Raw genomic sequence first — 23,388 nt, forward strand, 5'->3', positions numbered from 1 at the left:
GGTTCGATCCCCATACAATGCTTAGAAATATTTGTTTTTATTGATCTGGGTGATTTCTGTTACTGGGCATATTTAAAAAAAAATCAAGTATATTTATTATCAGTTGTCTAATACCCATATACGAGTAGGTACATAGTATTAAGCTTTTCTTATTTTGTGACATGATGGAGCAGTATAAAATGTGCGAGTTTATTTATAAAATTACACGGAAATGTCAACGATTTAATAACAATTTAAAGAATGTAGTTAAAAAAAATCTGAAATGTCAAATCAATTTACTTAATATTATACGAACAGACTGTGATAGTCGTAGTGACGAATACGTATAGATGATAATGGGTTAAATGCATATATGGTACTACTTAATATACAAAAAGTGGCAAAGTGCGATCGGACTCACGCACTAAGGGTTACACGTGTGGACCGTGTCCCATACTATGTAGGATTTGCCACATTGGATGTGTTATGCGGTTAGATTACGTGAACGCATCCCGCATCATGTCGAACTTGTCGATCAGGACAATACGAGTAGGTCAGCATTCCGATCTTCTTAACAAACATGAGGTTTCAATTCTTTGCTTTTGAGACAGAATGTCCGTTTACAATCGAAATATCCTCTAAGGTTCCTTTTCTCTTTTTGAGGTGCGGACGGAACCCTATTAATGAATATATACATACAAATATATTATTATTAATAGTTTTATAATAATATCACATGTTTTAGTACTACCAAGTCTCAATATTAATTAGTAATATAAATAACCAGTTTTGCTTCATATGAGATTAGGAGGAAATGTCTGGTATTTCCTTAATAAAAGTCACAGAAATATACGTTTAACTTTCATTTAAACAAAATACGTGAAATTGGGAATATTTTCTTGAAATTTCACATACTTTTTTATGAATTACTTCGAATCGAATGCTTCAAAAATGCGACCCCAGGATGCGCTACGTCAGCGACGTGCGACCTTTCCACACATTCGCTCCCGAACACAATCACATCGCATTGTTAAATTTTCACTGCCGCGGCCGTTGCAGCATCGCGACTCAAATACATCGCTGTCAAGGCATGTTTTGCAATAATCTTGGCGTATTGTCAAATATCTAAATCTATGTTACCTACCCTTGGAAAAATCTTTAGAAGAAAAAAGAGTGTGAACCAATCAGGTCCTTGCAAATATACTTTCATTCCCCTCAACATGGAATTGTTATGACTAGGTTACTGTAATTACAAAGATCTGACAACTAAAAAACAACGTAGGTAGGTAATTTTGCGAACTACCCCAAACGCAAAAGCGCATACTTTATCTTTATACTTGAATCTTTTTTTTATATTTTTTCATTAGTTTCTGTCCTAGTATCTAATTGCTTTTTAATTAATAAGTCTCGACTGCATACTGAGAACAATATTATTAAAAATTTTACTAATCATACAGTAGTATATATCTTGCACCCTTACTGACTAGTTATTAAAGTTTGATTAATGATGCAAATAATACAAACATGCGGTTCTAATTTTAATCTCTTGCTCAAGTATACAAACGTGGCTAATGGTGCTCACAATAGAAGGTTGAAGGCCTGTGGTATTTCGAAATGTTACGAAATTACTTTAAATTCAACATTAATCAAATTTATATCTCGCGCTTTGTAAATATTAGTATAATATTACAAAGTCAACAAGCCTGTGACAAGATTTGTACATTAAAATTAACACGCGTGGGTTGAACTTAATTTACTGAAAAACATCAAATATGTAGGTAGCGAACACATGATGATCACATAGTAAATATTACAAAAATTCGATCACAATTTTCTGCAGCAATTAGTGACAAGTTGTTGTAGAACGTATGACGTAAAGCTTTATGCAATATTCATCTTTTTCTAAGTTATAAATATTTCTGAAACAACTCTTTTACAAGCATGTAAGAATCCAAAATAAATAAAGTTAGTAGTCTACCTACCACTATTTACGAGTAGGTACATGCACGTGCTGATTCACATTAGGTACAATCTTTCCTGGCGGAACTCGAAGCCGCAGCCACAGCAGTCGTTTCAAAAGTCCGGTATAAAAACCACTAAACCGTCAGAATTAATGGCCAATGATATAAACACAGATCCTACCGGAGTTTCTAATGGGTTTTTCTTTCAGGATCTAAGTTAGTAACATTTTCAAGTTTTCCTGTATCACTCTTAATTATTGAATCAGTAAAGTTAACGACTCATTTCTATTTTCTTATTGCTTATTTATAATGGAAAATCACAAATAACTTAGACTCTACATTTGAGGAATTGATATTTAATTAATGACAGCTTAATTGATTAATTATATGAAGCTTTATGCGCCTCTTTTCGGAAAATGGTTGTCAAGTGTGTCCAAATGAAAACAATAGATACATAAAACACATTATGTATTCTTATCTGCAGCTACAATCAAATTGCAAGCATGAAATCACCATAATAATATTAAATTGTTAACGCTATGATCAATTAACGTCTCCCTAACAAAACAGTTAAACACAAATCCTTATTAATCAATAATTCATGTTATTATCATTGTTACACTGAGTTATATTGATGATAGCTATTATTAAATTAAAGTCATAGTCCAGTCAATAAAGCATTATAGATGGAAAACTGTAGAACACAATTTCTGACTTCAGGACTTTATTTAGACTAGTTAGGAGGTGAACATAGCAAAAGTCCCCGCCCTTAGCCCTTGAGCCGGCGGGGAGAGGGGGGTTTAAAGGTGCCACTTTTCGGTTTTTCGCTTAATCCTCGGAAACTATGCGTCCTAGTGACATGACTACTTTGAACCAAAAAAAGCATATTCAATTTGCTACAGGTGAGATAGACAAGTTTTTCCTGATGTATATCTTGCAAGTCTCAATACATGAGCCAAATTTGAAGTGTTAATGCACAGTAGTTTTTGAATGATGAGGAGTCAAAAGTGGCTCTAATTGGTTCGTCTAAATATACGTACGGTGCAGTCCCCTCCATGAAACTAGGCTTAACATGCTCCCGCATGTCTATAGTGTTTGCTCAATGTTGATTTAGTCGATTTTCTCCTGAAAGAAACATGTAAGACAACAATAAAATTTCCAATTTTACAGACCTTCTAGAGCAGATGCCGCAAAAACTATACAAGATATAGAAAAACTTGACGGTCTCACCTGTAGCAAATTGAATAAGCTTTTTTTGGTTTATAGTAGCCATGTCACTAGGACGCATAGTTTCCGAGGATTAAGCGAAAAACCGAAAAGTGGTACCTTTAAACCCCCCTCTCCCCGCCGGCTCAAGGGCTAAGGGCGGGGACTTTTGCTATGTTCACCACCTAACTAGGCTAAATAAAGTCCCTAGGTCAGAAATTGTGTTCCAGGGATTTCTCTCTACACCGTCGTTAAGGCATTCATTGACTGGACTATCAGTGAACGATGTAGAGTCAGTTTTGACAGGCGGATGCGATGTGACTGATGCGATGAGTTAATCATTCTGTTGAAGTACTGACGATAGTTCATCAGGCTATACATTTATGATGAAAAATCGCTCCTATTCCAACTATATAAGATGGCACATTGGTTATACTTGATGTGCAGTGCTCTGTGCTTGTGATCGTGTGGCCGGGTTAATATCCCACTCACCTCACCTCGTGGTGACAGAGGACAAGCAAAGGTTTTGTTTTTTGTAAAACCATTGGGCTTGAGCAACGTGCGTTTGTTAATGTTGCCCAAGCACAAAGAACTTTATGCGGTTGATTTAATAGCAATAAAAAGAGATATATGAGGTTAATCAAACAGAGACTTCCAAAGAATTTGTCTGTTGTTTTTTTGATGAAAATATTCCAAAGTCACACGTAACAATATACAATTTAAATTAAAAGAATTCGCTGAAGGACCACTGATGTATGATGATCAGATAATTTCTTTGAAACATCGACGTCATTTTTATTACAAATCGAAAGAAGATTCGGCCTCGAATTCCGATATGATTCACTAGCCTCGACCAAAGGTGTAGACTCTATTCTGAGCATTTAGGAAGTGTTTAGATTCCTGTTAATTGAGTGAGTTGCTCATTGTGCTTTTATTTCGCAAAGCGTTTGTACTTGGTGCGTCCAGATGCAAATCAGCCGCGAGCTCGGCCTTAGCGCGACCTCGCTGCGTCACACACTCTAACAAACAAACGAGACGAAAACACGGCGATTGAGGAAGAGGAAACACCACAGCTTCTAGTTTACGCTCTAATATGTTGCGAAGACAAAAATAACTGAGATATGTCACATCTTTATTCATTACTTTATTCCGATTCATGCTCAAGTTGATTGTTAATTGATCGACGATTCTAGCTAGAGTTGTAAATAAATTTGAATAATATTATAGTAACATTTAACAAAAGTGTTCTTATTATTCTATATATTTTAGGTCAATATACAAAAGCTAGAAGCATCTATGCACATCCATGTATTCCTATCCCCTTTCAAAAGTCTATGATCCACCGGTGTATACATAATACTTACATATATCATTTTAACAAGCTTGTCTCGTCAATGCCTTACTCTTTTCATTAAAGTTTAATCAGATAAACATACAAGAGCATCACCCGATGATTAAGTACACGATGGCACATCAAGCTTAACACTATGACATCTAAAGTAGTTCAAATAGGTGCTACTTTTAAACATAAATGTTAAAACTGATGTGCTTTCATCTGTACACGCTGATGCTACACGCAGCGCGTTGCACAACGACGCGTGCGCAGCTCGCTCCTATATCACGCACCGCTCCTAATTGCCTGCCCATTAGGTCCGGCCGGCTCGGCGATGATAAATGGATTACGGTTGCCCAACCTATACAAAGTTAGAGAAAACTATGTGGAGACTGTGTATCCTTCGGACGCTCGATTTGGGAAGCTCTTCACTTTGTTTATGGAGATTAGTGTTTGCACACTGATTTGAGAAACAAGTGCTACTCTTTGTACACACATCCATGTGCTTACATTCAGAGAGGCATAGAGTGTTGATTCACTTACATACCTACATACATAGGCTAATGTCTTTGAATTCCACGATAGACTTTAAGAAGCGTTAAGAAGTCTCTTATTCAGATGGTTCTTAAATCATTTGGAAGATCTCTTTTTCATAAAAAGGAAGTCAAATATTTATAGTACCACAGCTGACTACAAGGCATGCTATAGCTTTAACTTTCTTGTCTTTTCAAATCAAACATTGTACCTATTGTTTGATAGATACAATAGATCCTGAACTTGTTTCGTTTTATTTGATGACACGCTAGATGAAACAAATTGATACATACTTTCTCTGTGCTCGATAAGGAAGTAATATTTTGTAGTCCTACATTCGCGTTATGATAAGGCACAAATAGAATTAGAACTGATTTACAAAAAGTTAATGTTTGTGCTTGATAAATTATTCTTCAATAATGATAAGGTTTAAAGATTCTTTATTTCTCAATAAAAACATAATTGTCACTTACTTGAGAACAAAATTAAACTAAGTATAATTTACATTTGAATCGTTCGCACCGATATGTTTTATAAAAAGCATTGGCTTTAGCAAATGATACCAGAAATCTTCTGAATGCCTGACGAGCAGATGAACAATTTTACGACATATTTTAAAATTAGAATTCACCTGAGCTGCCTCTGCATGAAATTCCCTTAACAAACGAGTAGAGCTGCAGGCAGAGCATAGTCATACCTAAATAAAAACCGTCTGCCGACGTGTACAATTCATATCTGATAATGTTCATGATTCCAGCAGCAATTAGCCATTTTAACAAAAGAAGCAATCGCAGTCATTCATAAGTCTGTAGGTGCTAAGAGATTGTCCGAGGAGATTGCCTTTTTCTCACGTTCATTTGGATGTAACCTCTTAATGTCGAAACAGTGGTTGTCCCGTACAAAAAGATAAAATAACATTTGTAACAAGCCCAATTTTTATTAACGTAGTAGTAGTAATTCAAGTTAACAATAGCTAGAGTACTCTTCGTGCCACCTTTACAAAAACCATGATCACGTACACACGGTCATTAATTATATAAGCTTAAGCAAAGTTCCTTTTCCGCCCACACAAAGAAAACTCCACGCCAACGGACTCCTAATACAAATTAACTGCAATTAATAATACCACAAGCGCGGATTAATTAAGCACCCGAGACATTATCTGTTTAAGCAGACGGAATTCTCTTAATTCTACCGACCTATCTACCTTACATATCTCATTACAGGACCTTGGCTCGAATACCGAGTGCCCGTTGTTTTTTATGCAGTGCTGTCATTTGAGAAGGTTGAACTCGGGCACGACTCAATGCAAACTTGTTACTTGTTACGCCGCCATCCGGGCGCAACGCGTCGCGTCGGCCACTCACTTGAAAAATGACCGCCTGCAAACGATACATTTCTGTCTGCCCAGATGCTCTATGAAAAAGATATATGACTTTTTTGTTATTAATGACCTAAGCTAGCCAACACATCAGTCAGGTCAGCATAATTGACCAAACTAATGGACCCAGAAGGTAATTGAACTACCTATTGTTACCAAATTAAATACTGTTTCAGACAAAGTTCATAAATTTAAATCAGACCAATGTCAAATCTGGTTACGCTTCAAAGACAACCAACTACATATCAGTTTCCGTTTCAGTATTCAGGCGTGTAGATAATGATTGGCATATTCGTGTCATGTAAATATACCACCTTTTGGAGATAATAATATCCCCTTGGTTTGACTCTGCAGTACCTAAATAGTCACACAGAATCTACACAGAATATTTAAGTGTTGCAAAACTTTTGCGATAATAAGTTATTAGAGCTAAGTGCACCTAAGTGAATGTTAGATACTAGCTGTGCAAGAGGAAATGCATTTTGAAATCGCATTTTAAAATGAACAATAAAAATACTTCACGTACTCGTTACCTCACTTCCGAATGCATTGTTTCGATACAGAGTGAATTACGTGCATTGAAGGTCAAGTTCCCAAAAGGTAGGTCGGTTCGGACCCAACACATGAGAGCTTATGTAACTCGCTGCTCGGTCCAGCTGCAGTCGATGTCTAGAGTCTGATAGAAGCGTTATAATAATAAGCAGATATATTTAATTTTTAGTTGAATATTCACAGTGCATTCAGATTTCTTAATTTCGGACTGTATTTTCGAATCAGACGTCCTAAGTACTTATCTATAGATCGCATCTCCGACTACATTCCTTTCATATCAACATTAAAACAAAAAATCTAAGTTTTTGTACGTGGCTGTCTAATAACTTGACTAAGTATAATATAATAGATACCTTCAAAACCTTTGAAATACGCGGAGAGTAGGTTGTAATTTGTGAAGTAAAGCATTCGAGCGACACTACTCATTACAATGTATAGGAACCCTATAATTTCTAACTTGAGAGCCAATTGGACTAACTTGAGACTCAATTGGTCTATAAACATTACAGGCAGATCATAGAACGTAGATGATGACGTTAAAACGTTTCATTGAGCTGGCTTAAAGGTCGTCGCCCATTCTCTTTCAGAACTATGCGGAAGAGTGCATTGATTAACGTTATTTTAATAATGAGTTTTAAATGATACACTTATATTACGTACACTAGTTCCGCCCACGACTTCACCAACACGCATCTCGAGTTCTAAAATAATTTCTTACCTAGAACTTAAAAGAAATTTCCTCATCCCTAACACGAGGAGCTTTCATTCGTTTCAGCCATATGAATCTCCCTATAATTATGGTGAAAAATACATAGTTTCCAAAAGTTAATATCTTAGTAAACCATATATCGCTTCAATAGTTTTTGCTTTGAGATTAGAATTCTTTAAGCCATTTTTTTTCTTTTGTTACATACACAATTTAATGCTCTAGTTAGGCTTTGAAGCCTGTTGGTCTTCGAGAATATAATAACCGGTAAATATACATCGTGGTTCGCTTATGCATAATTCCAAGGAGATAAGCTGTTGTTATTTTAAACAATTGTTCACAAACACAGTTCCACTGATTCATGTAGTTTCTGTTCTCCCAAGGTGAATATTGGGTTTTAAGGTATTAATTTGTTTCGCCCTCGCCAGCGATGAGGCCGCCACAGTGCGCTAACCGCAGCTGGTGAATATTGTTCACAAGGACAAGTCCGCGATAATCTGTGGATTACGATGTTTTGTACAAGCCAAGCAATTAGCGTTCGTCCGAAGGTTCGCGGGCGTGAACAATAACTCCGTTTTAATAGGCCTCACGATCAGTTTAAAAGATCACGTCGAAAACTCAGACCGTCTGAGCACTACATTGTTTCACAAACCACGTTTCTTGTGCAACCATAACAAAACAAATTGTCATACTCCACGGTTCTGAGGAACTTACAAAAAAAATATTTTGACATCGTCCCTAAGCAATTTGCGCAACGAAAACCTATTTGCCTACCAATTAACGGCTTTGTATTGGAAATCAGCTGCGGATTGGATGTATGGATTATAACTTTATTTAGATAGCTCTCGAGAATCTTCAACAAATGGTAACCTTTGTACGGTATGGGTTTAACAACTGAATAAATTATCTAAATAATAAAACTTTGGACTAATGCTTGTCATACACCAAACTTTTTTTTAATATTCAAAGCAGCACAACGGTCTCAATGTAGATCAATAATCTCAAGAGGTCAAGAGAGCTAAGAGCCACTCGTAATGTAATAAGGTCGGTCGGTGTACTTGCCATTCAAAGGTTTCGTTTAGTTTTTTGGTCTGCAAATTAAATAAGCCTAGACGAGAATCAAGTCAAATTGAGCCACTCGACATTGACCCAGACAAAGAGCACCCGGTGAGCTTGTGTGAGTTTCTGTATCATGACTTCATGACTTTTTAAGCTTGTCCTAAAGCTTTAAAGACGCACGTTGTCAATGTGCACAATAAGAGCAAGCAAGGGAAACAAGATTATAAGCATACACCATACGGAGATATAAAATTATAAACCATGTTTGAAATCGAAATTTCCAAATTTGCACCATCATCAAAACCAGAATGTGCATCATGTGCTTAACCATAGTTGACTATCGGAAAGTTTGATTCGTAGCTTCTGCCAAAAGCATGTTGCAATCGCAATAAACGTCACTATATGAGGCTTACGAACATCACGCCTTACCGAATTGGCGTGCGTTGGCCCTTAGCCAGAGCAAGGCAGTGTCCTCGCGGTGCCCTCGACTTCGAACGGCCGTGACTCCGTGCTCCGGGCCCATCTTCGTAGGCCCATCATTACCTTTAATGTGGTGCACATTTTCCTGCGTCCGGATACGGAGGCAGAATTAAAATGTAAATCATGATTGATGAATATGAGTTTAAAAATAACTTGTTTACTAAATAACCTTGAAATCAGGGCCGGATCTACCTATGGGCTGATTGGGCTGCAGCCCAGGGCCCCGGGGTTACAAGGAGCCCCCAGATCCCGCTAAAAAGTAGGCCATAATTTGAAGAAAAAAAAAATGTTGTCTGTAAAGTCGGTTTACAACGTTGACAACGTCATAAGAAAATATTGATTAAAAACGTTTCATATATTTTTGGTCCAAAATCAAAAGTGCCGGCCAACAAAAAAAAGTGCTGTATACTGACAGAATACGTCTGCCTTAACATTGTTACTATGGCACCAAAGCTGTAGCACCACTGTGCATCGTAGTATTTGAGTTCTAAAAGTATGTCTTTTTAACATGTCATTTTGTGTTATTCTTTATCGTATTACCTTTGTAAAACTAAAAATCGCATGTCTCTATCCCATCACAACGTTTGCAATGATCGTTTGAACTAAGCCTCTCCGGGCGCGCCATTCAACGCTTCGTTAACAACGAAACTGAAAGTGGCTCTAGATTTGTAATTTTGATAAAAACAAGTTACATTTCAAATAAAAACAAAAGATTTCGAAGTAAAATAAGCATTTTAGTTAAAATTAAAATTGTCTCTACCTGTAGCGGAGAATAATGTGGTGGCAGGCCTTTGTTCAAACGATCATAGCAAATGTTGTGATAGGGATAGAGGCTTCTGATTTTTGGTTTTACAAAATTAATACGATAGAGAATAATACAAAGTAATAAAAACCACCTGTTATGGGGGCATTTTTTGGAGAAATTTATTAAATAACCAAAAAAACACGAATTTAAAAGCAAATTTTTTTTAAAACGTATATTTTTTTATTATTTGTTGGCATTTTCTGGGTATTTTATGTATTTTTTAGTACCGCCTGTTATTTAGCAATATTACTGTTTTTATTTTATCAGGATATACCTCTTAGTTAATACGTTTTCATTACAAGAAGTAATTGGCAGAAAATCTCAAAAATTTTTTGAGCTCTTTTTTGTCGATAAGAATAGGTCTAGTTTCACCTATTTTCATATGTGCACTTTATCGTGACTCACTGTACGTATAAGAATAATATTATATCATTATAGAAACAGTTTTTTGGCATGGCTATTAGTTGAGTACTAAGATAGGCCCCCAAGTAGTTTCAGCCCAGGGCCCCACAAATTCACGATCCGGCCCTGCTTGAAATGCAATGTCTATTTTGGTACCGAACTTTCGATGTCCAAATTCAAAAGAGCTTTAAACGAATTAAAAAGGGCTATAAAAGGAGTAATCCATAAATCAAAGCGTAAAAAAACACTAGTAGAAAAAGTCAAACATAAAATCCTCGGTGGTTGAGGATTCCGGGTGAAGCTCGCTTCCACCTTCGGCCTGATCATCACTTACCATCAGGTGAGATACAGGCCAAGAGCTTCCTCGTTGTGGATAAAAAAAATCTCCTATTTCAACACAGATTTTACACCTAGTTATTCAACAAACTTTAATCTAACACCTATTTAAATGGGGAACCTTGTTCTTGGGGACTGCAGTTACTTGCAGAAAAATATAATCGCATTTTAATGAATGTCCTGACACGAAATATATATTTTCTAAATGCTAAAAGCCAAACAATCATTAAAATGTAATTATCCTTGTATTCAATACATTCAGAAAGCATGCTGGTACTAAATCATCTCTGTGAAAACGTATATCAATCTGTCTAAAATTTTATGATCAAATAATGTTTTTGTTCGCAGATAAAATATATTGGCATTATAAAGGCATTCTTAATAAAATATACGATCATAAAATAGGTATTCCCATAAAATCTATCACTAGGAAAAGGACGTTCAGTTTTTCCAGAATTTAAGAATTCAAAAACCTTCGTAATTCAAGCAACATTTGATTAAAAATTACCTTTTCTAGAGCTTTGAGCTTTGTAGCTATTAATTTTATTTTATATGCTGTTTAATCCATAACTGAAAACCAATATATAACTTATCAGAACGTTCATTTTCGCTTTATTATTACTTTTACTAATACGAGGGTAACGAAATACAATATTTTCTGAATCAACATCAAGAAATCGATCGGTCGATTGGCCAGTTTATAGAAGTGCATGCAGTAGGTACATGACCGGCAAGAAACGAGTCTATAATTAAAAAGAAAAAATAAACGTGAAGATCCTCCGGCACTCACCAGATGCCCAAGGTCAGCCAGCAGCCTGCAGCCTGCGACCTTCCCCTGAGCTCAATGACCTTTTACTTCCGGGGGCAACCTTACCTGACGCCCAATGAAACATTAACTGATCTCTAGATTAACCAAAACTTGTAAGACAACTCGCACAATTATATTTTTTGTTGGGTTGGGCTGATGTTACCGGAACTGTACATTAAGAATACCTTTTTAACAGCATAATTATGTATAATGTAGAGGTTCCATTTAATTTATATGTATGTACTTGCGTTTTGCAATGATATTAGCAATGAAAAATGTATGACTCATTTTAAATATACGAGATCCAAGTTTAATATAAGGTCAGAGTATAAATACGAGTACTACATGTAAGTCATATGTGTGACTGTGTGTTTATTATTGGGTTCTTTTTATTATCGTTGGGTTTTGTTCAATTCAAAACGTTTGTTGTGTTAAGTCTTCTTCAGCATCTGAAAAATATCATTTTGTAATATATCACAATACTATTATAAGCAAAGCTTTATAAACAGATAAGGCAATGCAATAGCAATAATGAAGCTTACGACAGCATAAGTATACCTTATGTCATGCATTTCAAAAATTACTACAGTTGAAAGATATTAACTTGTCGAAAATGACCCGTGCTCTGCAATCCTAGCACCGGAAGCGGAACAAAATGCTAACTACTAAAATAATATTTTGAACAACATGTCTGATTTATTAGACCATGTTGCGAGCAGGTCTGTTGCAAGCCTTCGGGTTGTCAAGAGATAATTATTTTTGCAAACCACAATTTGCCACTCGTACGAGGTTCTTTTTGTGCTATTAATACACGTTGAGTTATAGCGGCTATAAAGCTCGACATTTAAAGTGGTGACGCACCTTTCTCAGTAAAAGCAATAAAGTTTTTAAATAATTCCACTTCATACTTAATTATCTTCACTGTCGCTAAGGTAAAAAGAAGCCATCAATTAACTTCAATATTAACGTGTTTTTGTCCATTCTCTTTATAGTCCTATGAAGGTACAGTCAGTACCTATGTCAGACTATATTACTTTGTTCTATAAAATCAAATTAGTAAATATGGTATCGTAAAAATACCAGTTATAGTCATAGAAATTATCACACAAAATCATTATTTTAGTCTAATCCATTCAAGTTACATTTATAAATAAATTCCTTATAAGTATATGGAATCTATTTTTAAATGTTAGTTATTCAAATGCTACGTATATGTGTCCTCGGTCCGTTTTGATTCAAAAGCGACGATCGCTTCCGCGCCGTCTATGTTAATGTGGTTGTGTGACATAACTGCAGTCGTCTTCCAATTCAGCTGTAGCCTGTAATGAACCATTACTTGCACGGAACAGTATCGTTCTTGTAGCTTCTAACTTTGATCCACTACACGACTATACAAACCTGTTTTTTTTTTATTTTTAATAGTTATTAGCGTCTCCGCACTTTAATATAAATTTTAATCAAGTCGAGCTCATATATATTAAATTAGATCCATATTTCAGCTTTATTGTAATAAACGAGTATGCACTTCTTTAAATTAGTTTCATAATATATTTCTCGTAGAAAATTTACATCCATATTATTCTAACTACTTATGTCAATACATATTTATAGCTTCATAAACTATGAAATCAATGAATTAAACGATTCAATTACCGGCTATAATTAAAACATACGGCCTCAGAGTGGTGTGCAGTATGTTCAAGTAATAAGCATAATTACGACCAGTTCACCTTTATAAAGGTTTCAAAGTAGTAAATAAAACACCCGATATACTCTTGAGCTTATTGTATCCGGATTAAAGTTCAAAATACGGCAGCAAAACAAGGTGTAAATAAGTACAAGTAGCCTCGAACGAAATTCCCGGGTTCAATCGTTCTTCCGGTTGCCTACAGATAAATTATTACAGATACCCACTTGGTGTTCACCGCGCCACTTCCGATACAGTCTCCGATATATGTCAAGATCTTTTGACCGTGATTACATAAAGGTCAATAACTATTTATTACATTGTACTTCATACTGTTACGCTCACAAATTATGTTTTGAAAACAGTTGCGTTAGAGGTGCTCTACCTGAGTGTCGTGTTTATAAGTGCTGAGATATTTTGGTACTGTATTAATTACTTACAGTGACTAGGTATATCTACCAAATTGTATTGTTATATATTTAATGAAGTGATGATTTAACCACATTGTCTGTGTATAATCAAATAAAATAGTCAAATGTTAAATTATAGGTACCATTTGTATGATAGTAATAACACTAATAATAAAGATGTGTTATTGTTTATTGATAATATTCGATGAAAGGTGTCGGTACTACCATGTAGGTACTAGGTAAAAGATTATAATAAAGTCAACACACAAATATCGGTTCAAATAATTATAATAAAATAATAAAAACTTATTATTTCAGCAGTTTAAATTGGTCATTAATATTCACTGAGCTTTGATGGCTTTTATTTCCATATCATCAAATCTTTATATATCATTTTTATACGATCACTATAAAGTTTTTACAATGTTACATTAATATCTGAATGTCATGTCGCGTCATTTCTTTATAACTAATAGGCAAACTAAAATCTGCACTCTATTTTATAATTCCACTTTTCACACATCATAAATTCAGTTGTAATTGGACGTAAATTTGCTAACACCACTTCGTTTTCCTGCGGTTGAAACCATTGTGCAAATGCACAATCTCTTCAGCATCATGCGCATTATTAATTTAATAATTTAATTGCCAGTAGAGCGGAGTGCAACTACATCCGTTTCCCGAAGGCGACGCAGCTGCAGCGTTTCGCAATGCGCCTGCGCCTACGTCACGCGATCGGAGCTTTTTGCAACACTGAGCTAAACGTGATTCGGGTTTTCAATGCACAGTAAACAAAAATAATGTTGAAGACACGAATTTGCATTTAATAGCTTATGCAAACTGCTGATGAATTATAATTCCTCTTTTTAATTTGCAGACATTAGCACTCTACTTACTTCCGTCATTCTTAATTCAATCAACTCTATTGAGTTTTTACATCCAATATAACTAAAAACTACCGAGACTAAATAAATATTCGAACTTCGCTATCGAATATTTTTTTCAACAACACCTAATTACCGTTAGCAGAACGAGTATTGTATCAATAATCACGTCATCAAGAAAACATTGTGGATTGCAATCCATGTCAAGTACAGGCGAATTAGCATTTTAAACAGTAAACGATGCAGGTCGTGTATGTTTTGCACTCGTTTCGGCGTCATCTTGTTGAATGCGCGGGCGCAGCGAGCTCAATTACACACTCGCCTGCGCAGAACGCACGCACCGCTGACAACCGGAACAAACCGTCTTAGACCATAATAGATGTCTTTATAATAATTACACAACGTTTACCCCCCTTTGCAATTATGATACCTGCCAGCCCAGTACATAATTATGCGCGTTCCCTTTTGTAATTACATGACGATTATCATAAATGTGATGAAAAGATTTGTCATTTAGTTCCTCTTTGTTGAGAAAATGCTAAAAATTATCATTACAAAGATACGAGTAAAAATGTCTAAAACCGGAAACCCGCAACTTGAACCTGACTGCTGAACAATATAAGCTACTAGCTTTCCGCCCGCGGCTTCGCGCGCGTGGACTGCATTATCTACATATTTTACGGAACCCTATTTTTTCCAAAATAAAATTTAGCCTATGTTACTCGTGGATAATGTAGCTTTCGAATGGTGAAAGAATTTTTAAAAACGGTCCAGTAGTTTTTGAGCCTATTCATTACAACCAACCAAACAAACAAACAAAGTTTTCCTCTTTATAATATTAGTGTAGATTTGAAGAGGCCCGCATGCATCCAAAAATACATAAATATAAATTGCTTTTCCCTTGTTCCAGGCTGGGTGAGCGATGAAGGGGTGGTTCGACGCGTTCCGCGAGGAAGGCGGGCCGACCCTGTACGCTTACCACAACCGGACGGCAGTCGCCGCGGACGTGCCCGCGCTCGCGCTGCTGCTGGCTGCGCTCACGCTCTACCTCGCCTTCCTCGCCATCTTCCCCGGCATCAGGAAAGAGGTACAGTACCAGACGTAGTACTACATTTATGACCTATCCAAGCACTGTCCCATGCTTACCACAACAGGACGGCAGTCGCGGCGGACGAACCCTCGTTTGCGCTGCTGCTAGCCGCTAACGCTCTGTCTCGCCTTCCTCGCCATCTTCCCCGGCATCAGGAAAGAGGTACAGTATCAGACGTAGTACGTTACTACATAATATGACCTATACAAGCAGTAACTATGCTTACCACAACCGGACGGCAGTCGCCGCGGACGTGCCCGCGCTCGCGCTGCTGCTGGCTGCGCTCACGCTCTACCTCGCCTTCCTCGCCATCTTCCCCGGCATCAGGAAAGAGGTACAGTACCAGACGTACTACGTTACTACATTGACCTATCTGAGCACTGTCACTCCGCTTACCATAACAGGACGGCAGTGGTTGCGGACGTACCCGCTCTCACACTTCTGCTAGCCGCTAACGCTCTACCTCGCCTTCCTCGCCATCTTCCCCGGCATCAGGAAAGAGGTACAGTACCAGACGTAGTACTTTACTACATTGACCTATCCGAGCACTTTCACTACGCTTACCACAACAGGACGGCAGTGGCTGCGGACGAACCCTCGTTTGCGCTGCTGCTAACCGCTAACGCTCTGTGTCGCCTTCCTCGCCATCTTCCCCGGCATCAGGAAAGAGGTACAGTACCAGACGTAGTACTACATTTATGACCTATCCAAGCACTGTCCCATGCTTACCACAACAGGACGGCAGTGGCTGCGGACGAACCCTCGTTTGCGCTGCTGCTAACCGCTAACGCTCTGCCTCGCCTTCCTCGCCATCTTCCCCGGCATCAGGAAAGAGGTACAGTACCAGACGTAGTACTACATTTATGACCTATCCAAGCACTATCCCATGCTTACCACAACAGGACGGCAGTGGCTGCGGACGTGCCCGCTCTCACACTTCTGCTAGCCGCTAACGCTCTACCTCGCCTTCCTCGCCATCTTCCCCGGCATCAGGAAAGAGGTACAGTACCAGATGTAGTACGGAATATGACCTATCCAAGCACTGTCACTACGCTTACCATAACAGGACGGCAGTCGCGGCGGACGTGCCCGCGCTCGCGCTGCTGCTGGCTGCGCTCACGCTCTACCTCGCCTTCCTCGCCATCTTCCCCGGCATCAGGAAAGAGGTACAGTACCAGACGTAGTACTACATTTATGACCTATCCAAGCACTGTCCCATGCTTACCACGACCGGACGGCAGTCGCGGCGGACGTGCCCGCTTTCGCGCTTCTGCTAGCCGCTGACGCTCTACCTCGCCTTCCTCGCCATCTTCCCCGGCATCAGGAAGAGGTAGTTCTTCTTCTTACTACTACTTCTCAGCCTTTTTCGCCTACGGAGACCTACACCTGAGCCTCCGTCAGTCCATGCTTTTTAAGGTCTTCGGCAAATTCGATTATGCTAACTTGCGGCTTTCTTTGGCGTGTTTTTCACCACGAGCTCCGGTTTTGTAGCAACCTAGCGCAACCTACTTAGTACTGACTCTATGATCAACTCAATCAAAATGTAGTCGTGGTAGAATTACAGGTGCTCGCGCTCCGGGCCGCGTTTACCTTCCTAGCATCTTACCCAATTTCACAAATTAATATATTGAGAAGGCCCTAGGTCGGTTTTTTCTTAAAATTGATTGATTTTTTTATTTTTTATGTATCTAATTTTTTTTTGTTTTCCATTTCAGAGATTCTCCACCTTTACAATAGTCACTCTGAGCCTCTTCGTGGGCACTGTAATTCTAGGTAAGTTCATACTTTTAAATTATTAATTTTTGATTAGTTGGTACAAAATAAGGTCAGTTACATTTTATTCCCCAAAATACGCTAAACAACACAAAGTAGATACGTAATGAGTCAAAACAATTCTTTAAATTAAATACCTAGTTGTTAAAACACGCAATTAATAAAAATACTGTTGTAGCTATAATAAACTGAATCACGCATTCCAAAATCTTTTTTTTTAATCAAGCCATACAACAGTCATGACCAAATTCGCGGCGCCATGTTTGCTCGTAGATGCATATCTAATTTAGATCGGAGCTTTTGTTATAGATAGAGGTTAATGCTGGCTGTAAAAGTAGGTTAGATGTTTTGGCAGCTCTTTAATTCTGCATTGATAGGTGGCATGAATAGAAATCACTTATCAGATCTAATAATTTAAGATTAATCATTATGGAATCCGAATGCATACTATAGCTAGCTATTTATATGCAATGGCATAAGATATGCAAGAGCAAAGGACTTTAGTTTTCCGCAGTCTATTTCTACTCTTATTCAGCTTTGCATTATGGCAGTCACATAATGCCCTCCAGTCATAATGAAGTGCATTGGGCATCTGCCAACAATCGAACTTTCCTATTTCTAAAATTGACCACTACTCCTCTACAGTAGTGTACCATAAAGCCTTTAGGAGTTTAGGTGTTTTCTCTTCGATTTCCATTTGAACTCATATTGACTTACTTACATACACCACAGATTTTTCACTGTTTGGTGAATATTGCCTTTAACCATGCAGCCCAGGCTTCTTTTTACACGACTTAACTCACTAAACATTTAAGTTAAACGTCAACAATAGTAGACCGCATCAAAATTATAAAACATTAAAACTTCTGTCTACCTATTTCATCACTTTAGACTCATATGATTGAGGTAAAGGATAAAAACACGATAAAATCTAATTGCGCTACCAAGGTTTATAGTTTATAGCTCGGTGGCTTCAATGACTGATTGCTTCAAAGTATAAATGATTAGATCCGTGAATAAATACTTATTGGAAACATTTTCATGTTTCGCAAGTCCGGCTGTGACAAATTAAACAATTACCTACTTCGTTATCTCCCAACCATTTGGCCTTTCCCTGGCCATAACTTTCATAAATTACCTTCTTTTGTTTTCGGCTTAGTCCTTGCAATCTGACAGTCTACCATTTACCTAAATCATTCAGTTAGTTTCATTCATAGAAGGAAATTATGAGATTAGAATAAGCCAAGCCAAAATATGTAGAATAAAATGTAGCTATAGTCCAGTAGAATTAGCTTTTAAATCGGAAATAATTCCTACAAAAGATTTTATTGTTTTAATGGCTTCATTGGTTGCCCATTAAGACTCTCCTAAGTTTTCGACTTCGACGGAGTTGTGCTTAAGTGGTGGGGGCCCCCGAAAGGGGCATTTTTTCGGTTTTCCGGTTATACCGCGTATACCTTACCCTATCAAAAAGTGGTCTTTATGACGGTTGAAGGGCACTTAATCCTGCATTGAATAAGACCAAATTCATATGTTTTGGACAAACCTTTCTCGCGCTAAAGTTCGGCAAAGTAGAAAATATACGTATAATTAATGACCCTCTCCACGTCCAATGGTTTGTTACCCACAGGCTTCCAAGTCTTGAAAAGGGCCACCTCAACCAGTGTAACCCTATCAAGGCTTACGAGCTTGATGCGCCTATCCTTGTTCGTCCCAGCCGTTCCTTAACTGCGGTTGCTGCACCTCTTCCTGGCACTCACCTGAACGACTCTGTGTTACCTACTGTGGCTGCCCCTCTTCCTTGTATCCTCCTGCATGACTACGTTGCCTAGCCGTATGCCTGGTCTAAGGTTCGACGCCAAAAATCAACAACAACAAGTTCATATTAAAACGCTGAAGAGTTTTTTGTTTGTTTGTTTGAACGCGCTAATCTTAAGAATTACTAGTTTGATTGAAATCATTATTTTTGTGTTGAATAGCTCATACATTGAGGAAGGCTATAGGATATATACAATCACTCTACGACTAATAGAGGCGAAGCAGTAAAGAAAAATGTTGCAAGCACGGGAAATAGTATTTAAACTATTTTCACTCGTACGAAGTTGATTTTGTGGCGTCGAACCTTGGACCAGGCATATGGCTAAGCAATGAAATCGTACAGGAGGGTACAAGGAAGAGGGGCAGCCACATTAGGTAACACAGAGTCGTTCAGGAGAGTGCCAGGAAGAGGTGCAGCAACCGCAGTTAAGGAACGGCTGGGACGAACAAGGATAAGCGAATCAAACTCGTGAGCCTTGTTAGGGTTACACTGGTTAAGGCGACCCTTTACAAGGCTTGGAAGCATGTGGGTAACAAGCCATTGGACGTGGAGAGGGTCATTAATTATACGTATATTTTCTACTTTGCCGAACTTTAGCGCGAGAACGGTTTGTCCAAAACATATGAATTTGGTCTTATTCAATGCAGGATTAAGTGCCCTTTAACCGTCATGAAGACCACTTTTCGATAGGGTAAGTCCTTTACGCGGTATAACCGGAAAACCGAAAAAACGCCCCTTTCGGGGGCCCCCACCACTTAAGCACAACTCCGTCGAAGTCGAAAACTTAGGAGAGTCTTAATGGGCAACCAATGAAGCCATTAAAGCAAAAAAATCTTTTGTAGGAATTATTTCCGATTTAATCAATTTTTGTGTTTAATTCTACTGGCCTACCAGGCTGTTATAATTTTCATCTGTTTGAAAATACATATTGTTTGTGGAAATTACCTAAAATATGCGTCATCTAATTCTATCGCTGCCAGTACACTTATTCGCAAAACCTTGGAAACTTCACACAACCATCTCCGCGTTCAGTTTAGGACATGAAAAACATGACAGAATGGACACAGAGATGTGTATTAAAATTATTTCTATTCTCTGCGAGAAGGTGTCCACTGTCCACTGAAAGAACTCTACATTATACGATTACGCCTTTTGTTTTAAACTTACTAAAAATCCTACTATTTCGCTGGCTAGATAGAGACAAAACTTATCAAATAAAATAAATACTATTAGCCCACGCCACGGTACATAATCTTCGCGTGCCATCGCATCGCGACTTGCAATGTCTTCGTATTTCAATCAATAAAACGCTGTTAATACACCGAAGTACTCGTAATTATACCTTGTAGATACTCAAGCGTAAATTATACTAATTTAAGCGACGAGCCTCAGGCAAAGGCTAATGCGAAAAGGAATAGGGCGTTAGAGCTGTTATAGCGGTAATTTAGACTAAAAGCTGTTGTCAGTCAAAAGTCGTGCCGATGCCGGCGACCGATCGACCTTGCACAGACTGTAATTAGCCGTTTATATGGAATATTTAGCGAGCTAATTACGTATTTGACATGAAAAGCTTAATGGGCACTTAATTGCGAGATGTTTTCTCGGACAAACCAACAGTCTTAATAAATCATTCAGGTACCTAATAAAATTGTGGGTTTTATGATTTTAATGATAGAAACCGAGTAGATATTTAGTAAGTTATAGGTAGAGTAATTTGTTTATTTTATATTAATTAATATTTCTGATAGGCTTGAAACTATTAGCAGTAAATAAGCAATTACGTCTTCAAGCAATTTATAGTTGATGAAGTTATTATAGTTAACAAAAAGCAATAGGAGAACTGAAATGTAAAAGGCAGAATTATTTTACGGGGATACAGTTACAGTTGACAACGGGAACTATTCAGTTTCAGAATTACTTAAAAATAAATGACAAAACCACTCGGAATTAATATGTAGAGCATATTGTAGTTGCTTCTGCCTATCTATCGGTTTAAACCATGTCATGTAGATTCATTATTTAAGTAAATTACTTGTAACAAGACGCAGTAAAATAAGAAGTCAATAATATAACATGGGTTTATGTTGTAAATACACGAGTGAAATTTGTCTAATTTTGCCTAGAAGCGTGTTGCGGTCCCGCTGCGGCGGTAATAACCGAGTTAGCACACTTGTATCTTAATCATGCACTATTTCAGATATTACTTACCACCTACAAACACGTCTGAGTACTACAAGCAATGTGACGTTTAAATTATATTCCTTTGCATGCATACTTCGTATATCTACCACGAGATCATAGCTTTCACGACAAACAGATATCCCAATAAAGTTTAGCCTATACAGTGTGTCCGGGCTTGTAGTGATCAAACTTTAATGGCGTAATCTATAGACAATTTTATCGATGAAAATACTTCAAATTTGGGGCTTGACCCATTTGTCGCAAAATTACGAGGATTTAAGTTTTTAATTTTTAGTTTTCACCTCTTCCTTCAAAAACAAGTGAAAACGTGGGTAACTTAACATTAATAAGCGAATATTTGATATCATGCGATAGTCAATAAAATTATCTATTAGTAGAAGTAAAAAACGGACACAAGTTTCGTACATTTTATGGAAGTAAGAATGGATTGAATTAGAAAAAGACATGATTTTTTTCACTTATTTTTCAGTTATTTTCCAACACAATAAAAACCAGGTCGTTAAGGTATGTTTTATTTGCATTTTATTATTAGTATTTGAGCTATTCTACAAAACGAATGTAAATTTATTAGTCTACGTCTATTAGTTTTGACGTAATTGTTGAACAAAGATACCCCTTCCCAGCCGGTTCCATAGCGCGTCGGAAGAGGTTGTGTGATTCTTTCAGGCAGTGCATTTTCGCATGTTAGCAGCGCTAGGAAGGGGTATCTTTGTTCAACAATTATGTCGAAACTAATAGACGTAGACTAATAAATTTACATTCGTTTTGTAGAATAGCTCAAATACTAATAATACAATGCAAATAAAACATACTTTAACGACCTGGTTTTTCTTGTGTTGGAAAATAACTGAAAAAGAAGTGAAAAAAATCATGTCTTTTTCTAATTCAATCCATTCTTACTTCCATAAAATGTATGAAACTTGTGTCCGTTTTCTACTTCTACTAATAGATAATTTTATTGACTATCGCATGATATCAAATATTCGCTTATTAATGTTAAGTTACCCACGTTTTCACTTGTTTTTGAAGGAAGAGGTGAAAACTAAAAATTAAAAACTTAAATCCTCGTAATTTTGCGACAAATGGGTCAAGCCCCAAATTTGAAGTATTTTCATCGATAAAATTGTCCATAGATTACGCCATTAAAGTTTGATCACTACAAGCCCGGACACACTGTATAATATTCAGTCGATACACTTTTTGTCGTAGATAACAATAGACATTTTACAATACCCAATTATGATGAATATTCTGTAAAATATTGATCACACTTACGCCTGAACTTCAGAAACAGGCGCGTTTTCATAAATGAATTTGTAGGTTAACTACTTTTGGAAGTCTCACATACATTCAACAAAAAATATAATTGAAGATAATATTAACAAACAAATCATACCGCGATGTAAAATGAAACAATGCCATCTATGATTTACGTTATTAACTACTTGCCAGTCTATGGACAGTCTTTGTGTCTGATGAAAATAAGTATCAATTGCATCTTCAAAACCTTTTGCAGATCATAAAGACAGAAACAGTAAAGTTGTTTTTTTCTGTAACTGAATTTGCCATTGTCTTCACGTGACCGCCCAAGTGGAGAAATCAACATGGTCGTTGTGCCATTGACCGCGATATTTGCAAGTCAAACACTAGCTTTATATTCGTGACAATTAATTAAGTTCATTCTCAAAACTAGGAGAGATTAATTAGCTGTCACTATCATAATCTCACCTATTGTCAGAGAGGTAGAGCAGGCACAGTTAGCGCATCAATGATAGTTCAAGTTTTTAAAAATCTAATTTTGACCTCAGCACTTTACGGTTAAGGTCAACTTTTACACTGTCGAGCCAAATGGCATTAATAAATATTCATTCTACCTTTTCACGTCCTCAGTCGGGTTAAAAACATTCCCCTAACAGAATTCCTCTTAAGAATTAAAGTACAAAAGATTATTTTGCAATAAATAATGAGCTAATAATATGAA

General features: G+C 37.2%; 1 protein-coding gene across 2 annotated transcripts in view; it reads left to right on the top strand.

Moving 5' to 3' along the window:
* Nucleotides 1-23,388, top strand: part of mol (dual oxidase maturation factor 1 mol) — a 47,817-nt gene that overhangs the window by 19,915 nt on the left and 4,514 nt on the right. For both annotated transcript variants that reach the window (XM_028313290.1, XM_028313289.1), the window contains exons 2-3: nucleotides 15,434-15,610; nucleotides 17,329-17,386. In XM_028313290.1, coding sequence (XP_028169091.1) covers nucleotides 15,446-15,610; nucleotides 17,329-17,386 — 223 coding nt within the window. In that variant the 5' untranslated portion in view covers nucleotides 15,434-15,445. The remainder of the gene's footprint in view (nucleotides 1-15,433; nucleotides 15,611-17,328; nucleotides 17,387-23,388) is intronic.

Source organism: Ostrinia furnacalis, unplaced genomic scaffold, assembly GCF_004193835.3.
Source record: "Ostrinia furnacalis isolate ACB-3 unplaced genomic scaffold, ASM419383v2 OfSCF4221, whole genome shotgun sequence".
In the NCBI taxonomy this organism is placed as follows: domain Eukaryota; kingdom Metazoa; phylum Arthropoda; class Insecta; order Lepidoptera; family Crambidae; genus Ostrinia; species Ostrinia furnacalis.